The sequence below is a fragment of the Cavia porcellus genome, unplaced genomic scaffold (assembly GCF_034190915.1).
Source record: "Cavia porcellus strain 051 isolate PalLab524CR breed Dunkin Hartley unplaced genomic scaffold, mCavPor4.1 scaffold_6, whole genome shotgun sequence".
Taxonomy (NCBI): Eukaryota; Metazoa; Chordata; class Mammalia; order Rodentia; family Caviidae; genus Cavia; species Cavia porcellus.
The window spans coordinates 42653983-42681733 of NW_026947489.1; the positions used below are offsets into that span (position 1 = coordinate 42653983).

Consider the following 27751-nt stretch of genomic DNA (forward strand, 5'->3'; position numbering starts at 1 on the left):
AACTACGTGAGTAACTTGAGCTGGCTAGGCAGGTTGGGAGAAATGCATCTTTACAAAATGTAGGGAGGATGACTAGAAGAAGGATCAATCTGCATAATTCAATTAAGATAGTATTTCAATTGTTTTCGGAGGTTATTGCTTTAGTGTTGATATGTAAACTTTTTTGCCCTGGGAACTTATAGCCTCTTACTTTGGGGCTAGTACCCAGCTGACATTCCTGGAGCTGAGTGACTCTGCCATCCCTACACTCAGGTTTTTATAGAGAGCACTATTCGAGGAAACAGGAGACCGACAGATTGGCCTTAAAGATTATATACCAATATCTTAGCTGGCCTTATTTGCATTGCTTAGATACAACTGAAGAGGAAAAAATATACCATAGCCAGCTCTGTACATGTTAGTATATGGAAACACTAAGTTGGAGCAATTGTTTTGCATTCAAAGAGAGGTACCCATGTCATCTTCTACAGTCTCCAGGCCTGCACCCGGGAGCTCAAGGTCAATTCTGCATCAACCTGCCTATGCCATGGTCCCTAAATATTTGGTCAAATATTATGCAAAGCATTCCATGACTTGCAGTAAACCAGAGACCCTTTGTAATGTGTTCATCAGTCAAAGGGTCAGGAGAGAAAGACCCACCTCCTTGGAGAAAGAGGGAATTCACCAACAGACCTCCTTTGTGCTCAACTGCAACTTTCCTAGCCTGGTGCTGGATTTTAGGCCCCACAATGGCCTGGGCCTTTTTCTTAGCATATACATCCTCTCTGTGTGTGCATACACACACACACACACACACACACACACACACACACACACACACACCGTTGCTTCTGTCTCTCTGGTGAGTCCTGATGGATACACTGGATGTGCTGAGAGGATGGTCTTACCCAGTTCCTGACAGTGTGTAAGTCCCAAAGGCAGTGACTCCCCAGCAAAGCCTCCCTGTTGCAAATAACCAAATCAAGGGGGAAATAGGCCTTTCCAGCAGCTGGGCAGTGGGACCTTCTGGGATTGCCTGAACTTGTGTTGAAAAGACAGGAAAAGAAAGACACTGAGATCAGCAAAACCCAGAGACTCGGGAAGTGAAGGAGAAGCCAGGAGTCTTCACAATGGGCCCTAGGCAGTTAGGCACTGTGGTCGGTCCCTCCTTCTTGCACTCAGCCCCACCTGGTCCTGTTAGTCCAAGGCTGTGGCTCTATCCTACAGCAGAATGTGCCAGAGAGCAGAGGGAACCTCAGCAGAATGCTGGAAATGTCCCTTCCTGTGGCCTGAGCTGGCTGATGGCTCCACATCAGTTGTTGGCCCCAGCAGCTCTCTGCTTGCCTGCCCCTCCCCCACAAGTCACATCCGGTTGCAGACCAGGATGGACTTACTACATAAAACCCCCTTCATGGTACTTAGCCAAACACCCCCAGCAAGGGCTGTCCCCATCTCTGTTGCATGTTTGTCTGTTTCTTCTATTATATGTCTGTATCAGCCAGTGCTGCGTAAGTCTGGCTTCTGCAGAGGGGCAGAACAACAGGCCTGAGAGACACAAGTTTCTCCGAAGGACCTGGAACATACAGCTGTGAGGACTGAAGCCTGAAGGAAATCTGCCAGCAAGCCTCCATCACTGCCTGTCATTCTCTGTTGCTGACCAGCTTCAGTTTTACTGGCTTGGACTACTGGCCACCAGAGTCAGTGGCCTCTGATGTTCCCAGCTCTTTGAAGCAGCACACACAGCACACTCTGCTGGAGGTTTATGGTAGGCGAGACTGTGCCATCCAAAAAGAGGCTTTATTAGAACCTTTGCTGCAGCATAAAGGGGAACAGCACACAGACAGAATCCACTAAGGATGTGGGAGTCGCTCATGAGGGAAATGTGGCCCACTTGCTGCTGCGCAGGGTCAGGTTTTCTGTTTGATTGTGGGTAGGGGTGGGACCCTTCATGGACCTGACCAAGAAAGGTTGCAGACAGGCAGAGTCTGAAATATCTGACATCATCTGAAATATGTCCCCATCTGAAGCCTGCCACAACCAAAGCACTCATTTCCCAGGGAAGCTGTAGACACTGGATGTTGCTTGGGAGGTTGCAAGACATTGTGGAGCAGACACAGAAGAAAAATGGAAATGGCCTGGGATGAGAGGGAGGCTCAGACTTTCCCTCTCGTCTTTCTGAGGACTCAGCCCCCTTAACCTGGATGCCCTTGTCCTCCTGAAAGGGACTGGGTGGCCACCATGCTGTGGGGCTGGAGTCCCCAGAAGACCATTCACTCTTGGAGGGGAGACAGAAGAAAAGAGGGATAATGTGGGAGCCACAACAGAACAGAGCTCAGCCACTGTCCTGCCTCAAGTCTGCTCAGGGAAAGGTGGCCAGGCCAGGGTCCCCAAGCTGAGAGAGGATGACTCCCCAGGAACTGGGAGGAGGTGCTAGACCAGTGGGGTACTCCTCACACTGCCCACACAAGCCTTGGCAGAGGGACTTGGAGGGGAGGATGACAGGGCCTTGACTTGTGTTTGGAAAAGAAACCTGTGTTGTGTCATCTTTCAGCAAATAGCCCATCCCCTCCTGCCTCTTCCTCCTAATTTGTTAAAGTAGTACTTGGTGGAAAAGCAGAGTTCTGCTGGGCCCCAGGGAGTTGGTCCAAGCTGGAGTTTGGGAAACAACAGAAGGATGCATTGTGGCCTGTGGTGACCTAGGGAGCCAGGTGTGACCTGGGTTGGTGGTCCTGGGTGGTCTGGTTTGCGGAGCCAGCTGCCATCTGATCCTGGTATTCAGGTGCTCTGCTAAGGATGCTCAGAAGCAAAGGCTCGTTTGGCCTGTGGCCAGCATCTTCCTGGCCTGGCTTAGGCCAGAAGGGCAACACGCGGGCACAGGAACACGTACAGAACCGGGTGCCGGCACCCCAGGGCAGACCGTAGACCTTTGAAGCCTGCAGTGTGGTCTCAGACTCCTTGTAGATCTGAGACCAGGCCAGCAGGCCTCGCTCTTCCTGGCTTCCTGATGGGAGACAGCATAGGTCAAGACCCGCAGTGACCTGTCACTGACCTCACACAGGCCTGCTTCCTCTCTCTCCTCTTCCCTCCCCTGCTACATACATACAGACCCTCTTTTGCCAACTTGGCCCCTCCTCAAGGCCTCTCCAAGCTCCTCTTCTCCAGGCCCCCGGGGTCTCCCCCACCCCCTGCCACAGCCAGTTAGGAAGCAGAGATGGACTCAACTGCATCCTAATGGTTGCAGGCCATTTGGCACTTTGGATTTGGTGGCAAGTAGTTGCATGGCAAATGGAACACTCTGAAGCAGGTATGGCCACCGGGATCCTCAGGAAGCCAGAGGGCAGGCAGAAGAAAGGAGGGACCTGGCTATACCTTCCAGAAGTCACTCCCATTCACCCTGCACCTCCAATTTGCCCATCATGGAACCTGCTACCCAGCTCCCGCTAGCCAGCAGCACTGTGTGTGTCTGGTCCTTGTGTCTTTCCCCATCAGCCCGTGGGTTTCTAGGAGGCAGAGACTTGCCGTACTTTTCTTTCTGTTCTCAGAACATATCTGGTACATAGCAAATGCTCAAAGGATTTTTATTAAAGATATAAATCAGTGAGCAAACATGTGGTCTCTCTCACCGATTAGATGGCAGGCTTTAAGAGAGCCAGGCTGTGTCTTTTTGCTTTTGCTGCCGGTTTGCTATGGACTAAATTCTGTCCCCTTAAAGTTTATGTATTAGAACCCTAATTACCAGCATCTCAGAATGTGACTATATTTTGTGGCAGGGGCTTTAAAGAGGTAATAAAGTTGCAGTGTGGTCTTGTAGGTGGGTTCTAATCCAATATGAATGGAGTCTTTATAAAAAGAGATTTGGACCCAGGAAAAACACCAGGAGCACCATGCTCACAGAAAGGGTCACACAGTCAGAAGGCAGCATCTGCAAGTTCCGGGAAGGCCTCCAGGCTTCTGGAGAAGCCGAGCTGCTCACACCCGAATTACTAGCCTTTGTCTCTTGTCCTCTAAGCCCCCAGTCTGTGCTGTTTTGTCATAGCAGCCTAAGCTGACTGACACAGGTCCTCCTCACCTCACCTCCACATTCAGGGCCCATTTGGGGTATGCTGTGACCAGCCTGACACAACTGGTGACCCAAATGCTGCCCGTCCTTAGCTCACAGGTGGGCCCTACCTGGGATGGTGTTGTCCAGGAGAAAGCCCAGGAAGCCCCCGACGAACATGCTTGTGGTCAGCAGCACCTGGAGGACCTGGTCCAGCTGGAGGATCCCTGGAGTGAGACAACAGGGACAGGTTCCCAGGGGCCAAGAGCCCTGCCACTCACACCCACAGTGGCGATAACAGGACAGAGATCAGTCACCTGTCTGCAGCTTCTCGGGATTCCTGTTCACCCAGCTGGGAATGACAAGCCCACAGTAGATGGAGAAGCCAAAGATGAAGATGTTCCGAGATGAGTTCATGTCCACATACTGCAGGAGAAAGGCTGGGAGCTCACACAGGTGTCATCGCACCTTTACCACGCAGAGACATGATGGCTGACTGGGGCTCAGGTGCTGTGCCTCTGGCCATTCATGTCTCCTATTTGGGGGCCAGTGTGTCTTCAGGAATAAAAGATTCTCTCCTCCTCCTCCTTCTCCTCCTCCTCTTCCTCCTCTTCTTCCTCTTCCTCCTCCTCCTTCTCCTACTCCTCCTCCTCCTCCTCACCAAGTCCCCAGCCATCCTGTTCTCCACAGTCCTGTGGGCTTCTCTCAAGAGGGGCAATGCTGCTGCCTCTCTGAGGGTGTCTCACCCCCCTCACCTGAAGATTGGAAATCCCCATGGCACTGATGACCCCAAACATGACGAGGAATGTGCCTCCAATCACAGGGGTTGGAATGGTGACAAATGCAGCCCCAATCTTCCCAAACACACCCATCACGAGCAGCACACAGCCTGCAGCGACAATCACTCTCCGGCTTCCCACCTGTAGGACCCAGGGATGAGAGAGGGACAGGGAGGTATATTCATGGGAATGATGCCACATACACACCCAAATCTTTCTACTCCCAGCTGGATTGGGAAAGGCTGAGAATGTGGTCCTGGGGCCCAGCCTCTGCCCTCTCCTTCCCTGAGAATCCTGCACAGGGAAGTAGCACCAGGCTTCCTGTATCACCAGAGGCCAGGGAAGAAGGAGATGGAGAGAGCGGCTCATTCGGACCTCATGCTATACAGCAGAGAGCCAAGGCCCAGAGGTGCAAGCAAGGGATTCGAGGACACACAAGAGCCATGCTCAGTAACACCCAGGTCCCCTCTTTCTAGCTTGGTTCCTGGGTTTTATCAACAGTGCTGCAAGTTTCTAGCTACATGTTATTCATACCACATCCAGGTCCATTTCCCTGATACCTATTACTTTGTAAATGAAGTTTATAATTTTAGGGGAAAGGACAGATACTGAGTAGGAGATTTAGTAAACAAAATAGCTAATTTCCAGTAGCAATACATGGTTGCTTTAAAGATAGTCATCACAAGTGACAGGGTCCAAGGTAGTAGGGCTGGGGCTCTACAGAAGGTCAGTGGTGGCCTGTTTAGGACAGCAGTCAGCTGGGATCTAAGAGAAGAGGAAGAGGCAAACACATAAAGGTTTGGTGAAAGAGCACTCTATAGAGAAATAGCAAGTGCTGACGCTGGTGACTCAAGACCAAAGGGAACACTGTGTGCCTAAGTGGCAGAGAGCTGGGGAGAAGGAAGAAGTTGGAAACTCAGAACAAGGCACGGGCTTCATCCTGCAGGTTCCTGGGTGCCCTGGGAGAGGAGTCAGAATAAAATCAAAAGAGGATGCATGAACCAAATGTTGTCTATGTGTACAGCAAGATGTGACTCAGCCTTAGAAAGAAAATTCTGACATCACCTACAACCTGGATTAGCCCTGTGGACGTTATGCTAAGTGAAATAATGCAGTCACAAAGACCAGTAGCGTGATTCCACTTAGACCAGGTACCAGGGAGGAGTTCAAGTCCACAGAGACAGAGGTAGGCAGGATGGCAGTGGCCATGGAATGGGGCAGGAACCTGGCAGGTGTTTAGCAGGACAGAAGTTCAGTTCTGCAGGAGGAAAGAGTTCCAGGGATGGGTGGTGCTGATGGCTGACAAAAATGTGAAGGTACTTGACACTACCAGATGTACATTGAGAGATGATCAAGGTGGTACATTTTTTTTTTTAGGTGGTAAAAAAAAAAAAAGTAGAAAACTCAAAGACGAGAGAAGGTCTCCATAAATAGTTTTTAAGCAAGATAGAGAGGATATAGCTTATATTTTATAAATACTCCCCATAAAAGTTATTTAGTAATTATTAACCAACACATTTCTCTGTTAGGACAGTGGTATATTTTCTCAACAGGTGATTGTTAACTATGGCTTTTCCTCCTGCGAAGGCATACTTAGCATTCAAACCCAGGATAACACCCTTCCCCTGCTATCATAGCGCGGAGCTGGTACACTCCAGCCCCATGAAAGTTCACTTCCATGAGCAAGCCTCAAATGCTGCTCTCAGGCTGAACCCTTGCAAGTGACGTTCATAGTGTTTGCTCTGGTTGGAATCACTCCGAACTGCTACACCTGGTGTGCATGGGGTTTGCTGAGTAGCTAGGAGTTCCGGAATGCTTAAGAAATGTGTTCTGGCCATTTTCTTACAGTGGCTTTTAGATCATGAAATAGAATGAAGTTTCTGCAAGATATAAAGAAAAAGAAACAGCCCGCCCCAGCATAAGCTTACCGACAGGGTCCGTACAGGTCCCCATGGGCTGGGCACATAAAATGGTCACAGCACAATCGCCGCAGCCTGTTGTGCTGCTCAACTTCGAGCCTGGGTCTGGGTGAGTTTTAGCCAGTGACGTAAAAATAGCCTCTGAGTTTATAATGTAATGAAACTGCTCTGGGTGACACTGTGATGGGGAATATGTGCCATGAAATGCTGTCCAGCCCTGCAGGGTGCTCACCTCAGAGAGGGAACCCCTCCAAAGTTAGGGCTGTGCTACAAATGTTCTTGCCTGAATGTCTCATTAGTAGTCTGCTGTCAATTTATGTACTTAAACAGTTCTTGACTCTGTTTCTCACTTATGTGTGTCTAAAAAAGACTCTATAATAGAGCTAGGTGTAGCAGTACATGCCTGTGATCCCAGAATTCCTGGAGGCTGAGCAGGAAGACCTTGAAATTGAGGCCAGCCTAAACAACTCAATGACTTTAGTCCTATCTCAAAATAAAAGAAAAAGAAAATTAAAAAGGGGCTAAGGATTTAATACAGTCTGAAGGCTCTGGGCTCAATCACCAGTACCACAAAAGATGGTGGGGAGTGGGGTGGGAGACTATATGTAGATTTGATTTTTCAAGATGATAAAGTTGTGGAGATGTGTTGTATGGCACTATGAATGCATGACTTAAAAATGTGTATGGTGGCAAATTTTATGTTTGGTCCTTTTACCACAATCAAATCTTTTAAAAAGATAATCTAGTGTCAACTAAAGTCCATTAATACAGCAATAAAAGTAGATTATATACTTGATTATTTTTTCTTTCTGGTCTAACAGTTTATTTATTTAACTGTCCATACTGGAAATTCCTACCACATCCAAGGAATGTTTTGTTCTGTTTTGTGCTTGACAATTAACTAAGGAACGATTACTGTGTAAAATGTGGGGCCACATGGAGGGTGTGAGCAGAGGCCAATCTGGTCAGAATTAGGCTCTGGAAGGATCCTCGGGTGGTTGTGAGATAGCTGGATTTGAGATAGTCCAGGTCCTAGCAAGAGCGGATATGTGGAACTGCTACCGAATCCAGGAGGGAGACGGGGGCCATGGTGCTGGCGAGAGAGGGAGGGGGTGGGCAAAGGAGCCATGTGGAGAAGCTGTGACTGGCCAGGAAACTGCAGACAGTCGAAGATAAGGATGGTCTGGGGTCTGGCTGAGCTCATTAAGAAAGGGCCGCAGGGGAAGGCAGGATGGGGCACCACCTGGGTCCACAAGGCCTTTGGGAGTCTGGTGCCAGGGATGTTAGGTGACAGTGACCAGGTTGAAATGGAATGCTCAGGCTGGGCAGGGTGGTGGACCTCCTGCCTGAATCCCAGCAAGGAGGGGCTCCTGCTCTTCAGTGCTCAGAAAGGCGACACCTGCCAGTGCAGCACAGACTTGGTGTGGCAATGCCACAGCCAAGGATGGCCAAGAGCAGAAGGCAAAGACACCCATGTCCTCACGTCCAAACTGTGTGTCACTTTGAATTGAAAGAGGACTGTTAAGATGTGACTGAGTAAAGGACCAGGTGGGTCCTTGCAAGTAAACTTACCCTGGTGATGCCCAGCGCCCCGATGTTCTCACTGTAAGAGGTGGTGCCATTCCCTGTCCCCCAGGCCCCTGCCAGCAGGCAGCCAAGGCCCTCGATGCAGATGCCACGGTTGATGGCATGCTTTGGAGGGGGTGGGGCTCCTGCCAGCCGGGCACAGGCATAGTAGTCACCCACGGACTCCACCATGGAGGAGATCACGCCAGCGATGATCCCGAAGACCCCAGCCAGGCTGACGGTCGGGAGGCCCCACTGTCCTGAAATCCAGGGTAGAGCCACATCCTCTCAGGAGAGCTGCAGAAGCCCACATCTTTCCTTGCCAGAGGCGTCCCAGGGAGGCTGGTTCCCTTTGTGAGGTCCTGGGAACCCAGGAGGAGACTGGAAGTTCTGGTTAGGGGTCAAGGCTGTCTCCCTATTTCACCCCAGTCCCAGCCTGCAAGTCCTGAGCAGCATGGAGGGGATGGAGCCTGGCTTCCACGTGGGCCTGGGATACCAGTCCTCGGTCTATTACTCTGCAGGGTTTGCAATGACCTGGGGCCTCCTGCATCTCTCAAGAGTCAGACATAGTCCTCCTGGGCCTTACCCTCCTTGTCAACCCCTCCCAGTGCCAACATCCACTACAGTGCCCTCCCTGAGCCCCGAGTGCTGTCCCCAGCAAGAAGAACCACCACGTGCCCCTACCTGGGTAAGGGATGCGAAACCAAGGGGCCTGGCTCAGGACGCTGCCTCTTGAGTCAGTGCGGGCCAGGTACCCTGGGTCAGTGGGGGCTGAAGGGAGGACGTCAGTGATGGTGAGCACAAAACAGAGGAGCCAGGACAGACAGAGGGCCAGCAGCACCTGCAGAGGAGCTACCCGTCAGCAGCCAACTTGCCCTTGCCACCCCTGAGGAGGCATTTGGGAAGGCTCCCTCCCGGGTCTGTGGATGTCCCAGGTTCCCAGTCTTGCCAGTGATGAGAGGCACCTGCTACGTCCATGGATAAGCTAGTGTGTTAGAAAAACAGGCTGGAAAGAGAAGCAGAAAATAACCTGTGGGAGAGACTCATGGCAAATTGGGACAGAGCATTGGGCACAGCTGGGGGCCTGAAACAGGGCCATTTATTTATTTATGAGGACTGGACCTTAATTTTGAGACAGGTTCTCCCTAAGTTGCCTAGGTTGGGTTTGAATTTGTGGTCCTCCTGCCTCAGCCTCTCTGAGTCCTGAGATTAAAAGCATGTGCCACCATGCCTGGCTAAAAGAGCTTTCTAAAGTGAAGTCCTCAGATGTATAATTTTAAGTCTCAGGTGGTAGGAGGCCAGAACTGTATTTGAAATAAATTGTCCTATACACACTGAATTTTAGAATCACTGGGCAGTGGAGTCGTTCAAGGATCAGTGAGATCATTACGTAGAAGTTCCATTTTACAATGCGAAATAAAGGTTACAGTTTTACTGAACTGGAAGACAGTTGTGTAGCTGACAACTACACAAAATTCAGTGGGAAAAATCTGAAAAGAGAGGCACCATAGTACCACCAGTAACTGGATCTCCCCGAGCCATCTTGAAAGACCCTGACCTAAGTAATGTGGCCCAACAGGCTGCTCGGTGTTTCCCCATTCAAGGTGGATTTGGATGTCTACCAGGACATTGTCATGAGGAGAAGGCTGACTGCCCCACACAGGTTCCCTGGGGCTTTGGAAGAAGCATTTGAGAGCAGACCTGGGGTGGCAGGCACACACCACACACTCCTGGGCTGCCCCTGTCCTTGGATAAACCACAGCAGACCAGGGAGCAAAGACCGGGGACCCTCTAGGCATGGGGCAGGTGTCCCGCCTGCACTCCCCAGGAGCCACCTAGGACTGCACAGGGAAAGGGGCGCTTCTTACAGGGAAGACCTGAAACACGTAGAACTTGGCAGTGCGATATTTCTTCCATCCTTCATAAACAGGCACAGGCACCGCGACATTCTTTAGGTACTGAGAAAACAGCACGATGAGGAAGATAGTCCTGAAACAGGAAGGAACAACCATACCCCACCTGTGCGACGGGCGCATCCTGAGGGCACACAAGAGTTTGGGTGGCCAGGGAGTGAGCCGTCCTGTGTCTCTCCAAGCGGTACCCTCACTGGGAGGGCCCCCTCCGAGTGCAGACAGACCTGCCTTCTCTGAGCAGGACTTGTCTCATCTTGGGAGCTACTGTGTGTGGCCCAAGAGGAACAGTGAGATAAGCTGCCACTGTTTCTGGAGATTCACACAGATCCAGCTGTTACAGCCAAGGAGCCAGTCAAGGACCATCTTCCTGTCCAGGGCCCCCTGCAGGCTCATGGTCCTCACACCCCCCACCCCAAGACCACAGAGGGCAGAGTGAAGGACAGTGTCACCCCCGAGACCCTTCCAAGTCGCTTTCAGTGAGGAGGCTGCATTTGCCATGAAGCCTCCTGGCCCTCCCTTCCGGCTGGCTATGATCACGTCCTCTGCACCCTGTGACTCATGGCTGTCCCTGGATTGCACAGGCTCCCCATCCGACCTTATCTCTCTCTCTCTTTGTGACTGTACCATGCTTGAGACAGCCAGCCTTTATACCCTTCCCCACTCCATGGAAACGTAGCTGGCAGGAGATCCACAGGATCAACGTTTTGCAGTGTATTCTTTACTGCTGGTGATTAACTCATGTTGTGGTTAGTAAGATAAAATAATTAACAATATTAATGAATGATAAGTAGTAACTTTGGTTCTTAAAAGACTCAACAGCCTGGAGTGCCAGCATTCTGGGAGGGCAGGAAGATCACAAGTATGAATCCAGCCTGAGCAATCTAACAATTTAAGTGAGATCATTTCTTAAAATTAAAAAAAAAAACACATACACAAAAAGATCTGGGGAGATAGCTCAGTGTGAAGGCCATATAGTTTCAGTCCCCAGTAACACACACACACACAATGTATGATAATGTTCAGTAAAGTATTTGGAAAACACAAGAGTTTGCCAATCTCCTGGGTCCTGTTAGTCTTACTAGGTAATATTCCACCAAAAACAAAAATGTAGATGGGCTCCCTTTCCCACAGAATACTTACAGAGAGGAGATCCCCCAGTGGATTCCGACGTCCTCACCTGTCGATTCAAAGAGAGGCAGGGCCACCAGGGAGATGGTTGGAGCGATGGTCAAGGGGCCAATGAAGCGCATGACAAAGCCAATTAGGCCAGAGAAGCCCACCAGTATCTGCACACAGGAAGCCACCATAATGGCGCCCTGCAGCTGAAGGAAAGAGCAGGCTCAGCCCAGCCTGGGCCAGCATGGTGGCTCCTGCTGCTGCCACTCAGCACCGGTCCTGACCATGCCTGGGCAGTGCCTCCCAAGCAGAGCAGGGGCGGAGCTGAAACTCAGTGGAAGTGGGAAGAACAGCACCATCTTTCCCTGATGCTGCGTGTCCAGCTGCCTGGTGGACAGCTTCGCGCTAGGGAAGCTTTTCAGGAAATAGCTTCGAAATGACCCATTGATCACCAGCATGGCGGTGGCAATGGCGTGAGCGCTAATGCGATTAGGGGACACGGACCACCTCGCTGCTGTATTTTTCCTGTTGCAGGGGTGGCAAACTCGTACTGTCAAGGACCAGTTAGCGGATGTTTTAGGCTTTGTGAGCCCAAGAGCTCTGTTGTAACTTTTCCAGACAAGAGAGAACAAATGTGCATCACTGTATTCTCATAAAACTTTACTTATAGTCACTGGCATTTGCATTTCACATAATTTTTATGTGTCAGGATATATTATTCTTTGTGATTTTTAAAAAATTACCACTTAAAACATAAAACTATTCTTAACTCATTAGGTATTCAAAAACAGGCAGTTTTTGCCAGATATTTATCAGCTTACATTTTCACTGTCATAAATATGAATTTTATTATATTTTTCTATAATCAATACTCACATTTACCAACTGCTAAGGACCAAATTATGCCCCCGCCCATATTCATTTGTTGATGGTATTTAGAGATGAGGGCTTGAGCGGTAATTAGGTCAGGAGAGGGGCTCCATGATATCATTAGCACCCTCGTTCTAATAAAAAGATTTCTCCCCTCCCCACATCCCATGCCAAGGAAAGACTGTGGGCAGACATAGTTAGAAAACAGCAGTCTATCATCCAAGAGGAGGGCCCTAAGCAAAACCCAACTATGATGGCACCTCATTGTCAGGCTTTGTGCCTCCAGAACTGTAAGAAAATCCATTTCTCTTGCTTAACTCATCCAGTTTCTGGGATTTTGTTATGGCAGCCTAAGCTAACTAATACATACTTCTTATTACCAGATGTTTCTTTCTTCTCTATTTTTCTACTGAATTTCCTTTTGAGTAGATATTTCAGTCAAGGTCTGTGATGGATAAGCTCTCTTAATCTTTGGGTTTTGTTTTACTTTGTTTTTGTTCTATACTGGGAATTGAATTCAGGACCTTTTGCTTGCTGGGCAGGTGCTTGGGCCTCCGAGCTATATACCTCACCTTCTCCATCTTTATTTAATCAAAAATGCCTTTAGTGTGCCATCAATCTTATGTGACATGAATTAAAATGTTCCGTTGTCTTCCAGTCTCTGAGGTGGCTAATGAGAAAGCAGCTGATGACCACTTGCTATTCTTGGTTATACCACTTTTTCCAGGTTGCTTCTAATACTTTCTCTTTGTATATGATATCACAGTTTCATCACGGTGTGTCTAGCATCAGACTTATGTTATTTACTCCAGCTGAGACCGGAGTGCTGATGACCATCCTTCATCTGTCCTAATGTGTCCACCATCACATCTCTTCTATGGCTGTCACTTTTACCCGTTTCTTATTATCACTCTTTGGAATTCCTATTAGATACAGCTTGGACTTGTCCTTCTATTTCTCCATGTTTTATTCTTTATGTCATATTTCCCATCTTTCTACCCCTCTGTGCTGTATCCTGGATTATTTCCTTAGATTGTTATTTAATCTATTCACAAATTTCCCTTTAGCTTTGTCTAATGCTATTTAATCATTATATGTATTTTAAAATTGCAATGATTTGATTATATATTCGTAATACTGAAGTTCTGCTTGGTTCTATTTTAAAATTTTCCTATTCTTATTTCATTTAATCTTCTGTATTATGGTTTCTGTTGTTTCTTGATTCTCTTAAATTAATTGAATAGTCTCTTACAAAATATTCAGTTTTCTCTTGCTTCTTCTGAATGTCTGGCATAATATATTATGAAATTTACATCAGTGGGATCATGTTCAGGGGAATTATTTGCTCCTGTGGGAATCCTGTGTACCCTAGAACACAGAAACATGCCAAAAGAATGACTTTACATTTTCTTTTCCTGAGAACCCCACGTATTTCATTTGACAGGACCAGTTTTTATTTCTGAGCTTGAAAAGCTCTCCACATACCACCATGGCATGTGTTGGAGTGTCTATTTCTCATGCAAATCTATGTTCCAACACTTCCCACAGACCCCTGGGCAGAATGAAAAGCATCCTTGCTAATTCCCTTAAAAGGAATTCACTCCCTTTCAGGTTACCAGTGACTCATGAAAACCCAGGCTTCTGGCCTTTGGTTCTATAGTGAGGTCTGATTCATCACCCTACTATTACAAACTCCACGATTCTGGTTATAATTTCCATCTTTGTTTCTAGAAAGCAGTATTTTCCCCCTGGCTTTAAGTTCAAGTATGCATTGGAAAATACAGTTTGCTTATCTTTTTTTTTTTTTTTTTTTTTTTTTTTTACTCTTGGTAATGTGAATGGGCTCTGTAGTTTAAGTCACCATGATACTGGAAGGGGAACTTTAGATTGGTCTAACGTATTAGAGACTGAACTCGCCATCTCTTTCCAGTTTTCTTCTGAAATCACCAGTTCTCTAAACAAAATCACTGCTCACTTCTCCCTCTCTATTGCTTCTTGCCCTGCGTGTCCCAACCCTGCTATTTATTGGTGCTGAGTTCCTAGGGCTTTCCTCCGTGGCTGGGACTGTGATATACAGTTGGTCTGGTACATTCGGTTGTTTCCAGCCTTGAGATGTGCACAGATAAATGCAATTCATTGAGCTGTGAGGAATCCACTTCAATAGGAGACCCCGGGAATTAAACCAATCAGTGAATCAAGTATAGGTAATGAGGTTGAAATTTTGGTCTTTTCATTTATAGGGTAGGTGAAAAAAAATTGACCAGCAGAGGGAGCTAAAATACCACAGCCAAAACTAGGTTCCTGACACCTGGTGGATGGGGGAAATAATATTCTGTCTGAGATCCAGGCAAGAGGAGTTCCTATTCTGAGCTCTCTGTGTTTTAAACCAAGAATTTTCACTTTTTCTGTCAAAGGCCAGAGCATAGATATTTTAGATTTTGTGGGCCGCGTGTGGCTTCTGCCACATGTTCTTTTTTTTTTTTTTTTAATAACCTTTTAAAAATATAAATGTCATTTTTTGCTCAGGAGCAGCAAAAACAAAACAAAACACCAGGCCAAACCAAAGGGTTTGGCCCAAGAATCATACTGGCTGCCTTTGCTTTCAGGATCTCTGCATGTCACCAGCACAAAAACAAACCGGAAGCGTATTAAATGGAGGGCTCTTACTCAACTCTTCCTCCTTGAATGATGGAGGCTTCCCAGGACACTCATCTTCATGTTCCTCCCCAGCAGCCCCAATCCTTCCCATCCCCGTTTCCTTTTCTTCAATCGAGTTCCTGAAATTCCCCTCTTCTGTTTTCCTGTTGGAATATACCTCTTTCTTTCTCCTGCCCCACCAACCACACACACCAGCCTGTAGCTCCCCGAGGGAGGATTTGTGTCTGTCCTGTCTCCATCAGCATCTTAAAGCCCAGGGTCTTTCTTGGCAGGGAGACGGATAATGAATGTTGAACAAATGAATAGACTCAAGAGCCTCTGTCTAACCCCTACGACCCTCCCACTTACTCCCTGGTCTCGTTACCTCTCGGATCCTTTTCTGCCACTCTTCAGTGAATTCAGGAGAGCTGGGATCCACCTGGCTGGCATTGAGTGTCCACTCTGGGCATTTCCAGGCCGGAAGAGACAGCATGGCCAAAGAGGGTGCCACAAAAGCAAATGTGCCTCCCTGGAGAATGGGGAGCCTATAGGAGAAAATGTGGTTACCCCAAGATCCTCCCACACTGGCCTATTGCTGACCCCAAGGAATGTTTTGAGCCCGAGTCCTAACAGCATGGAAGCAACACACGGACTCTGCTCTTCACCGCTATTGGGAGCTCTCCTAAGCTCAAGTCATCCCATGGACCCTGTCACCCTTTGGACAGGAAGGAGAGGTGAGCAGGGGGAAGGATGACCAAATCCCCTGCCCTGTCCTGGAGCTACAAAGCCAGAAGGAAGCTAAGTGCTTGGACACATTGTGGAGCCAGCACTGAGCTCAGTGAATATTCTTAGGGAATGCCATTCTTCACCCCAGCTGCAGAAACTCCTCCCCAGATTCCAGATCTCAGCATGGCTCACATATGACAGTTTCCCTTCTTATTTCACCAACAGCTTATCCTCCACTGTCCAGAGCTACGCAGACTAAACTCAGGGTTGCTAGCTTCCTTCGTGTTCCCAGACAAATGGCAACTCCGGACCTCTGCCTCTAGGTTCCTTCTTATCACACAAATGGAACCAGCTTGAGGGCTCTTCTCTGGGCGCGCCCCCCACCCAGGTTTCTAGTGGGTTTCTTCCTCTGGCTTCCACAGGAATTTCTAGCAATGCCTACCTGGCCTGTATGTCCACGGGGGTGACCCAGATGTAAGTCAGCCTCCCACAGTCTTTGCTTCCTTAGAGACACAGAGGCCACAGAAGTTTACTTAGTCTACCTGCTCTGGACATTGTTGGGGTGATGGCATAAGGACACCAGCACTTTGATTGCATTTGTCACTGGGGCCCACCAACTTCATGTAATTTTTTTCCCCAGGGGTGAGGATCAAACCCAGAGCCTTGGACATGCTACCACTGAACCACATTCCCCAGTCAAAGGTACTTTTTAGAAATAATACCAGAAAGTGTTGAATCTGGGCTCTCAGAAGACAACATAAGGATCGTTCTCGACAATGATTAAACAGGTTTCTTGTAAGGAAGATAGAATGGTATGCTGCTCCAGTGGGCTCCACTCAGTGGCTGAACACTAGAGAACCAAGTGGCACCCAGCACTTGCCACAGGCAAGCCATGCACATCAGTCCTCAAGTAAGTTCACTACGCATATGGCCAATACCAAGATTCATGAATCAAGAGCCACAAGGCTCCAAAGTAAAATGGAACACATTATGCACAGGTTGGAACACATAGGTAGTGAGATTATAGATAGATAGATAGATAGATAGATAGATAGATAGATAGATAGATAGATAGATGTATATATATATATATATATATATATATATATATCACTTACTATTTTCAAATTATGAATCTAAGCACCTGGACAGAGAAGAAGAGAGTGTTCTTATCATTGCAAAATCCCTTTTGAAATGTTGAGGTGACCATCTAAGTCTTGGTGCCAGTTCTAATTGTGCAGTACAGACTTGTGTTTTACTTGTTGGCTGCAATTCCATATGCACATCTAAGTCACCCATCAGATGCTGATTGAGGACCTCCCGTGTGGTGTACATCCAGTGCCGGGTATTGGCACTACATTGGTAAGGAAAAACTCCCCTGTGGACAGTGGTCTCTCTTCTGTGCTCATTCACAGTCTGAAATATCAGTGCAAGATATGACTGAAAAGTACAGGGAATGTTTAATTTTTTATTTGGTAGAAGACCCATTGCTATTCACCTGCCCACAATACTCTTTCCTGTTTCATATCTTTAGTGGCACTCTCATAGCTGCCTCAATTTCCTGGATTGATTCAAAACATTTCCCTTTCGTGGCCATTTTAACTTTGAGAAAGAGCCAAAGTCACGTGGTGCCGAGTCCAGTGACTGAGGTAGATGAAGAAACACTGTCGTGTTTTTACAAGTCTGCCTTTCCAGATGGCATTTGGCAGCAGCTGACACTGTTTTTTTCTTTAAAGCCACATCTCACAATCACACCATGAATGGCACCGAAACTGCTTAGAAAGTGTTGAGAATGATGGGTGTGTGTTGAAAGCAAGGAGCAGCATGTTGAGGGAAATTAACGACAATGTGTCACTTACACTAATAATATATTTTAATGTAAATGTCATCATGTATTTTATCATACCTCATATTTGTTTTGATTCAAGAAAGACCACATTCACATAACTTTTATCACAATGTATCATAATTGTTCTATTTATTACCAGGCATTGTTAACCTTGCATTGTGCTTAATTCATAAATTAAACTATATGTATGATGTGGTATCATATACAGTTTCAGGCATCTACTGGATTCTTGAAACACAACTCTTGGGAATGAGGAGGGACCACGCCGTGTTCTGGTTACCATTTCTCTGGAGGGACACAGCCCTCCTCACAAGTGGACTCTCGCTGATTGCTTTAAGCACGCCACGGTTGTCCTTACAAACAGACCATTGTGAGTAGCTCCCTGTGGTCTTTGCTATTTCTTTATTATTGGGCTCTGGAGTGCAGGAATTCATTAATTCTCATTTTATTACACCAGCAGAGAACCTGGTGCCCCTAAAAACCTCCCAATGTTGTTCTTCATTTTTGCCATTTTAGGCTTTTCCCCCTTGTTTCTTAGGTATGAAATAAAACCTTAACAGATGTTAATTTGGATTTTATGAAGCCATGAAAAACACTCATTTAGTCACATGATTTCTGACATTTTTCTTAGCTATATATTCTCTATGACACACAATTTTGGTACTATCATAATATATTTATAATAATTCTTAAATGGTTAAGTTCTATTTTTCATTTTACAGATATTTTCAATTATTGTATGTACCAATTTATTCCTATCCCAGAAATTATTTAAGAGAAATCTTCAGTAACCAGCCACCTTTCTAGTGTGTTCATGCTATTACTTAGTTGAGAAAATGTGATGTATGAGCTCACTGCTTTCTTATAGTTGCTAAATATCTTTTGTGTTCAAAAGCAAGATGGACTTGTTCCTATTTATTTGCTTCAATGTAACGTCATTCTGATCTTTAGGTTCCCAAAATAATGATCCATCCCTTACTCAGAACTTCCAATTTCGTCTTTCATCATTTCTCTTCCCCTTCTCATTTTGTTTTGTTAGGAATTTTCACTTCTTCCCCTTAGCTTCATATCAATACCTTTTTTTGTTGACAATTATCTTTTTAAAGCCTGGACATAGATTTTAACTCTGATCCACTCAGTAGATACACAGATCCATATTTCGTGCATTTGTGTCAGTTCTTGTATGAGTCTTCCTATTATGCATTTGGGATATGTGTGCTCGGTTTTATCGCTGTGTTTGCAATGTTGTCTGTAGCACTGGCCTTAGCTGCATCTGAGACCTTGATTGCATCTGTGTCCTTTATTATTCCATCTCCTACCAGAAGATGTAGGCAAGTCCTCTTTCAAAACTTTGCCTAGGAGTATAATCTGCTGCTATTCTGCGTGTCCCTTCTGATTCCATGTCCCTGGTAAATCTTAGGGTGTTGCTTAGAAATGTTCACAGCACTGTGGGTCTAGAAGAGAGCTGGGAAATTCAGCTAGGCTGGCCTTGTCATTCCCCAGATACCAGATGTGGGGCCCAACTCACAGCGCGGTCCTGTATCAGGTCCTGTATCAGGACATGATTCCCCTTGAGTCTCCTCGCTCATCACCAGGCTTCTCACTGTCCTACAATACTGCCGGAAAAGAACAAGCTTAAATCTGGCTCTAGCACTTGTCACCTGTGTGACTTTAACGTGTCACTCAGCTTGCATAAGCCTTTGTGTCCCCTTCAATAAAATGAAGATAACATTGCTCTCTGCAAGAGCAGGTTTCTTACTGTTATTCCAGGGACAGAGGTGCAAAAGAGCTCAGTATGGAGCAGGCATCCTTCCCTGGTGCGTGAGTGCTTCCTGAAAAGGCAGCTCACAGCAGGACACTTCCTTTAGTGTTCCTCTAAATAACAGGTATTATTGCCTGGGCTTTTTTCCCTGTTCTTTGGCAGTCCCATCTCTCACAAGTGGATTCACTATGGTTGTTTTCCATCCCTCCCATTTTCTTCTGTGCTCATGGAATCCTCAGGGTTGGGCTGTTCTAAGACTTTGCATTTATAGCCCCCCCCCCCCCCCCCGTCTCTGGTATTCACTCAGCTGTGTGGTGCTTCACAACTTTAGCTTTGCTCTTCAGTCATTATTATTTCTTTTTTTCTTAAAATAACATCTCTCTGCTCCAAGGGCCGATGGTTAAGGCTAAAAGCCTGATGCAGAGATCTCTTCGTGTGGTATCATAACCTGTACTAATTGGATGGTGTTGCTTTTATTAAGTCCACTAATCACTTTTGAACCTTATTTTCTAATAGTATCTTTCTAATAGATCTATTTTAACTCTCTCCCCTCACTCTTCATTTTGCTTTTGTTAGATCTGATTTAAGAGAAGTGATCTAACACTGTCCCACAACTCCTGATATGCTATGCATTAACTTCAGCTAGTTACTTACATGTCACCTTGTTCCAAATAGGACCTAATGGGGCTGATTGATATGTTATGTGTGAGATCTGCCACACTGCGTAGGACTTTAATCCTACTTCACTTTCCGTTCAATCCTTCCACTTCCCACCCAATCTCATCTGCACATAGTCTCATTTAGACAATGCAGAGAGAGCCAGTTTGAGCTTAGATGGTCAGAGGTCTGGGTACAAATCTCCACCTTTACAATCACCTTTCCAACCCTCCCTAGAAGCATAGACTGACTCTGACCAGCATGCTCCCCACCACCACCCTTTACCACCCAGTCTTCATGCTCAAGTCTGAAGAAGAGAATACATTTTTCCTTTACCATAGTAAATCGCTTGTCCTCTAATAAGAGGTAAAGTATCAAAATCTGTGGTCTCGAAATATATCTGAGGACTAGTTTTGGAGGAATTGGCCAAGTTCCAGGAATGTGTCCATGGGGATAATACTAAGTTCCTATGGTACTTGAAAGCTGCATAATATTTTCATACCATTACCTTGGAACCCTTCCGGGTGGGTAGAACTATATAGGTTCTCTGCAAAAGAAAACCAGTGTCTTGGAGGCACCAGTCAGCATTCAGCCAGGAGGTGGCGGAGTCCTGGCCAGAAAGTCCAAGTCATGTGGCCCAATTGGTGTTAGTGACAAGAACAACTGATAACAGGATTTACAGTAACAAACTGCTAATTATGCTAATGATTAGGGGGGACATCTCTGCTTTATAGTCATTTTGGTCCAAAAACAGGACACTTAAGCTTCTAATAACATTGAAAAGTCATCTGCAGCCCTCTCTCTAAATTCCCCCATATTCATTTGCAAGAAAGAATGCACAGCTGATGGATTTGGTGAGCAAGGACAGCTGATCAAGATACCCTCCCTCTATCCTGCATAGCACCCTGCGCCACGCTGGGTAGAGACCCACCATACCTTCAGGCACCATCCCTGTCTATAAAAGCCAACTCTGCCATAGGAAAGAAAATTGGAAACTTGGTAAGTGCGGTTAAAGGCAGTTACATGGTGCTTTGTGAGCAGGTCACAGAGAGGACTGCCCTAGTGGAAAGGATGTTTGTCCTGAGATGTCAAAGAGACTGACTTTGCTTGCCATCATGGCAGAATCACAGCAGCTGTTACCTATGAACACACTTCTGCCCTCAGTGCTCTTCCCCACCCTTCCAGTGGCTTCTATAGTATTTGCCAAGTGCCATAATTTTTCTGAATTCCTAAGGAACAGTCTTGTTTCTCTTGCTACCATTATCACTTCGAATGTAATAATATTATTACACTTGCTGCACTGTCTGTTATGTTATGCCTACATCTGATTCTCTTTTTGAGACTCTCTTTGAGGACAAGAATCATGGTGGAATCCCAATGCCCACTCAGCAGCAACCATGAGGTACAAGGATAAAGGCTAACACACAGTCCATGCCTGAGATTCGGCCTAGGATGCTGCAGCAACAAGGTTGAAAGCTGTACCAACAAAAGATGACGGACAGCATGAAAATCCTTCTAATTATTGAAAGATCTAAGGCCTTGACCTGCATAGAATGTCCCTCTTAGGCGATAGCCTAGGTTGCTCCCAGAATAGAATATCTATGAACACTGCCTCCACTTATCAAGACACCAAAACTGCTTTTCCTCCACTTATCAAGACACCAAAACTGCTTACCTCCAAAGAAATAGAAGTCATTTGGTGCCACAGACCAAATGTTGGGGTCCCCACACTGGCCACATATTGAAGCCTTAGCCTCAGTGCAATGGTATTTGGAGGTGGGGACTTGAGTTTGGATGAAGTTGTGGCAGTGGGACCTTCAGGATGGGATTAGCATTGCTAAAAGGAGGAAAAGAGACATGCAAGCTCTCTTCCTTATAGGAGGACATAGCAAGAAGGCATCATCTACAAGTCACAAAGGGATCCACAGCAGATTCCACCCTGGTCCCCTGATCTTGAACATTCAGCCCCCAGAATTACCAGACAATATATTTCTGCTGTCCAAGCAGACTCAACACACCTAGCAAAAATGTTTTCCCTGGAAGCAAGTAAGTCAGTTTAGCGCTTTGTACTAGAGGTTCCTCCTCTGTGCAATAATAGTCATACATGCTTCAAGTTGTGTGGTATGAATTATGTGTTTTGAAACCACATATACACATGTATCTTAGATTCTTATCACACAGGAAGGAGAAATAAGGTATAGGGTCATGGGTTGACCCCAAGGAAAAGAATCTGGGCTCCAGCACTCAGGTCATGGGCCCATCTAACTTAAAGTGAATCATGGGGGTTTTCCTATTCACCATTTTTTTTGCCAAAAGTTTCCCCTTGTTCACTATATTTTAGAGCAATTGGGGAATGAAGAAATTAAATTGAAGCAATTCCCGTCTATCTAAGAAAACACAAAGCAAAGCTTGTATACTGCCCTCTGGTATCTGCATGTCTCGAAGAAGTAGGTGAGGTCTGGGGTTATGAGGCGATGGGGAGCCCTCACAGTAAGTTAGAAAGCTGATTAAATATGTCAGATATGCTTTCTTAAAACTTCATTAGAACACCTCGGAAATGCACAAAAATGCAAACACTTTTGGCAATGCTCTAAAGCAAAAACCAAAGTTTAGGCATAATTGCATCATTGATGAAGATGCTTAGAAATAAATTACACAAATTTTACTCTGCAAACTAAAACTCAACAGATAACCTCTTAAGTTATACATCCTAAATCCACAATGCACAGACATGAAAAACAGGAGAGCTTCATCCAGTCCTCCCTTCTGCCCACCCTGTCCTGGCCGCTCTTTATTTTCCAACATTAATGTGCACGTGAATTATCTGAAAATTCTGTTCAAATTTCCAGAATCCTGAGACTTTTCAGGCCAGGAGGTGGACTCAGAAAGGTGCATTTTTTAACAAGCACCTGTTATTGTGGTGATAGAGATGGCCCAGTCCTCACTGATCTACATGTTTTCAGAGATGGCAGGCTTGTCTCATGAGGTAGGAAGGAAAAGGATCCTGCAGAGACTTCCACAGTTTTAAATTTCTTAGACGATTAGGAGTGCTGGGAATGGCCCATGATGAAGGAAGTGAAGGGTCATTTGCCAAATCACAATGTCCAAAGAAGAAATACAGACTCAGTGACTGAGAAATGAGCAGTCGGAATGGGGGTCAAACAGCCTTGGGCCTGGCAACGAGGAAAATGGAAGCTGAGTATCCCAAACTGAACTAGAACTGTGTCCACAACTCAAATGGCAAGTTTAGATTAGAAAAAACATGGTCCTCAGCCTCCAAGTGTCCAGATGGTGAAAGAAATGGTGGACACTCCGTAAGATGCACCGCGACTAGGTGGGTCCCTCCTGTTGAACACCGATTAGATAGAAAACCTGGAGGACTCAGGTCTGCAACACAATCCTGCAACAGGAAGGGAGGTGTTTCCCTGCTCTGAAGACTCAGAGAAAGAACTCTGTATAAGTAACATGTGAAAACCCCTGTATATGCGCACAAAATATAGGATATACTCACATTATAGATTAAATTAGGATTATAATTTTTTACAAAATTCTAATAGAAGATAAATGATGATTCCATAAATGAGACAGATACTTTGTTCCTTGAAAGAAAAATTCAGTATTATAAAGATGTGAATTATCCCATTAAAATATTATTTCAGTATGATTACTTTTAACAGGGTGTGGTAGCACACACTTGTAATCCCAGCACTCTGGAGGCTGAGGCAAGAGGATCCCTGTAAGTTCATGGCTAGCCTGGGCTACTTGGTGAGTTCAAGGCCAGCCTGTCCTACAAGGCAAGAGCCTGCCTCAAAAAAATAAAAATAAAAATAAAAATAAAAAACTATCAGAATCCCCATGAGATTGTTTTACTTAATAAAATATTTTTATAATTAATCTGGAAGAGTGAAAAAGTTAGAATAATTTTGAAAGTTTTTTTTTTAAAAAAAAGATAATAAAGAGAAACAAGCCCAACCTTGCTGTTAATTGTTTAGACATTCAGTCAGTCCTAGTAGAATAAACAACGAAGAGATTAGTGGAAAAACTGCCAGCTGCTTCAGAGGTGACTCTGAAGACACATTAAAAATTTTGAATGAGATGAATAGTCATGACTCTCAATAAGAAGTGAATGGCTTATTCCACAAACGATGCTCAGAAAACATGACTTTTAAGGAAAAATGATAATTTTTACCATAAGGTCATAAAAATATTTAGAGTGGCAAAAAAATCTTTAAAAAATTAAAAATGCACTAAATAAATTTAGATGCACTAAAATATGGTAATTGATAAAGACAAAGTTTTGTTTTATTTTTATTTAAATTTTATTTAAAAATAAAAAAGCAAAACAGGAAAAAGGGAAGAAATTATATAGAATTTCAAAAATAAAAACATTAAGAAATCATCACTAGTTGATATGGTACATATTGTTATCTTAGACGTAGTTGTTCAAGTTACAAAATCAAAGCATGAAAAGTGGGCAATCAAACAATGACAGCACAAATTATTCTGCGTGATGAACTAAAAAAAACTTAGTAGTATGTTTATCTATCTTACACACTTAAACATGCATATAGTTATATATGTATACCTACAAATCATTCTTCCCTTTCTTGATACATGTCTATGATACATTTTGGATCTTATTACTCTTTCATTGTTTTAATTATTATTTATTTTTTACACTAGAGAGACAATATGATATTTACAAATGTAAGTCTGATTTATTTCACTTATGAGGATAGTCTCAAGTTGCCTCCATTTACCTATAAAAGCCTCAAGATCATCCTTTTTTAAAAAAAATTTTTTGGTACTGGGGATTGAACTCATGACCACACGCTTGCAAGGCAGGTGCTTATGCCACTGAGCTAAATCCTTGGCCCAAGATCATCCTTTTTTCTAGAAGACAAAGTTTTAATATCATTAAAATGTACTGAATTTCTTGTAAAATAAGACAAACACCAACTTTTGCATAAAGATGTCAGGTTGCACACTTTCCTCCAATTGCAACTCCATTAACCTTAAAATATACATTAACATTAAAATATATGTTAGAAACATAAATCCCAAGAATAAAGAAAATGGATCAAGAAATAATGGCAATGCAGGTGAGAGGCAGATAGAGTATGGTAGCCGAGTTAATAGCCCTGGCAAGGGATAGATAGCAGTATTTGGAGAACCCCACAAAGTCTCAGAAAATGGCTTCCAAAGGAGGAAGAAGTAGAGCTGAGTTATAAGACTAGGGGCTTATTCTTTGGAAAAAGGCAAAATACAGGGGTTTGGGGGTAGCAAGAGAACCAGCAGAACTAATACTAGAGCTTCTATACTGAACTCAAGGTCATTCATTTAGTGCATGTATACTGAACACTAAAATGTCCCCATCACGTTCTGGTCAGCTTCCAGAATTCTTTCAGCCAAGATTTTTTCCTCCAGGCAAGACACTGGAAGATTCCTTTCTGGATGGCAGAAGGAGGGCAAAAGATGTTTTCATTTATTAAGACTATGACAAGAATGGTGACCCCATACTTGAGTCATGGGGCACCCCGTATCATACTATATCATGCTATCATGAAGACCAAGGTGAACATGTACTGACAGCTTAGAACTTCTGATCAACCTTTTAAAACCTAAGGATTGGGCCAGGGATTTAGCTCAGTAGCACGAGTGCCTGCCTGGCAAGCGCTAGGTCATGAGTTCAATCTTTGGTACCAAAAAAAAAAAAAAACCTCAAGATTAAATATGAGCCAAACTACAAGGGTCATCAGACACCAAGAAAATATAAACAACAGGACACCCAGATGAAGGAGATAAAAGTTACTTCTGCAAGCAGACAATGTCTTTAAAAATTATCCTCTCTCATATCTTTGAGATGCAACAGAAGATTTTGTATTCACAAATCAAAAATATGGTCTACGGCCATACCACCCTGAACGCACCCGATCTCGTCTGATCTTGGAAGCTAAGCAGGATCAGGAGACAAATCAAAAATAGGATGCCTGTTTCCGGGAGAACATGGCGGACAGATAACAGCAACTACCGGAGGCTCTCTGAAAGACTTGGCTCAGAAGCCAGGAATGGTGCAGACTAAGAAGACATAAGCAGGTGGAGATATGCTCTGCTGACTCAGGAACGAACTGGGCTGAGAGAAACCACCTTGGAATGCAGTCCTGGTGCTAAAACAGGAACAGAAAAGCATCAGTGTGGAGGCTGGACCCCGCGCCATTGTAAGCCGCGATTTGGTTTCCCGCCGCGCTGCGGATGGCTGCCTCTAAGTGGCTCGGCAAGGAGAGAGACACGCAGAAGCTCTGAGAACGGCAATCTGCGAATGGCAGGGAGGTGTGCACTGACTTGTGGTGAGGTGAGTGAGAGAAACTGACACTCTACCACAGTTTGACTCCAGCAGAGGACTTTCTGGGCCCGAGCAGTCCTGCGGGAGCAGGGCACGGGTGGCGACTCCAGCCACACATCCCCCTCTTGGGCGGGCTTGGTGAAAAGTGCCTGGCCTGCGTGACGCTGCCGGCAGACCTGGTAGGCTGTCCCAACCCAGATCCCAGAGCCTGACGGTGGCCGGGAGGGGAGAAGCGAAGGCTGCCTGGTCCGTAACTCCCTGGTGCGCAGCGGTGAGCGGGAACACCTAACTGGCGCAATTCGATCAGGCTGTGGCTGACTGGGAGAGAAGCTGGGCCTCTTATATAAGCTTGCATATATAAGGAACAGAGAAGAAGAGGCAGCATGGGAAGAGGCAGCAACAAGAAAGGCTCCTCAGCCCCCAATTCTGAGAAACAGGCAATAGCAGACACCGCACCAATACACATACGGCACCATATAGAGAGCCTCATAGACCAATTCAGGAATGAAGTTATCAATGACCTGAAGCTAGAAGTATGCAGAATAGTTAGAGAAATGCTAAGTACCACCCAAGAAAAAACAGGTGGTGGAATGGAAGAACAGAAAAAAAGGGGAGAATTGTTTGATGGAGAAAACAGAGAAAGCATAGAATACGTGAAGCAGGTTCAAAGGGATTACCAAGATACTAAGAAGTCTATAGAAGACTGGCATAACAGCTTGAAAGAAACTAAGGACAGACTATCTGAACTGGAGGGCAGACTTGTAATATGGGAGAATGAAATGAAAAACTTCTTAAAAATAACAAAGAAACAAACAGCAATAATACAAAGACAAGAAGATGATAAGAGGATCCATAACTTAAGGATTAAGAACATAAAAGAAGAAGTAGGGACACAAACAAGTGAACTACAAAAGCTACTCACAGAAATAATCCAGGAGAATTTTCCTAATTTAGCAAAAGGTAAAGATACTCAGATGTATGAGGCATACAGGACCCCAGCTACCTACAACCCTAACAGAGAAACACCCAGGCATATAATAATAAAAATTCCAGAAATTCAATACAAGAACAGAATATTAAAAGCTGTAAGAGACAAGAAACAGACCACTTACAAGGGAACACCCATCAGAATTACAGCAGATTTCTCTGCACAAACCATCAAATCACGAAGAGCATGGGGGGAAATAATTCAAGCTTTGAAAGATAATAATCTCCAGCCAAGATTGAGATATCCTGCACAACTGTCCCTGGAAATTGATGGAAAAACGAGGTGCTTCCAGGATAAAGAGGAACTGGGGGAATTTGCAACCACCAATTCAACCCTACAGAAAGTATTGCAGGATATTCTAAAAAAAGAAAAATACAAAGAACCCAGAAATAGTGGCGGGGAGGCCACAACGAATGGAGCAGAGAACAAAATGAAGAAGACAAACTGACAGCTACTGACGGAAAAAGAGCTCAACAGAAATGAGACAGAGAAGATTGGATGATAGGAACAGCTATTTTGGAGAAAATGACATCTTAATAGGTAATACTGATTTAGTATCATCTTGTTTTGAAGTCTCACCTAGCTTTTGTCCTTCTGTCTCCAATGGT

The 27751-nt window shown here is 45.2% G+C and overlaps 1 protein-coding gene across 4 annotated transcripts in view; it reads right to left on the reverse strand.

Annotated features, from left to right (window-relative positions):
- Positions 1–1732: 1732 nt before the first annotated feature.
- LOC100724125 (solute carrier family 23 member 1-like) overlaps positions 1733–27751 on the reverse strand; it is a 52100-nt gene continuing 26081 nt past the window's right edge. For 3 of the 4 annotated variants that reach the window (XM_063250538.1, XM_063250537.1, XM_063250540.1), the window contains 9 exons: positions 15204–15363; positions 11336–11517; positions 10151–10271; positions 8967–9123; positions 8289–8542; positions 4774–4938; positions 4336–4444; positions 4150–4245; positions 1733–2980 (listed from right to left, as the gene is read on the reverse strand). In XM_063250538.1, the coding sequence (XP_063106608.1) occupies positions 2676–2980; positions 4150–4245; positions 4336–4444; positions 4774–4938; positions 8289–8542; positions 8967–9123; positions 10151–10271; positions 11336–11517; positions 15204–15363 (1549 nt within the window). In that variant the 3' untranslated portion in view covers positions 1733–2675. The remainder of the gene's footprint in view (positions 2981–4149; positions 4246–4335; positions 4445–4773; positions 4939–8288; positions 8543–8966; positions 9124–10150; positions 10272–11335; positions 11518–15203; positions 15364–27751) is intronic. The other variant, XM_063250539.1, reaches the window with a different exon arrangement.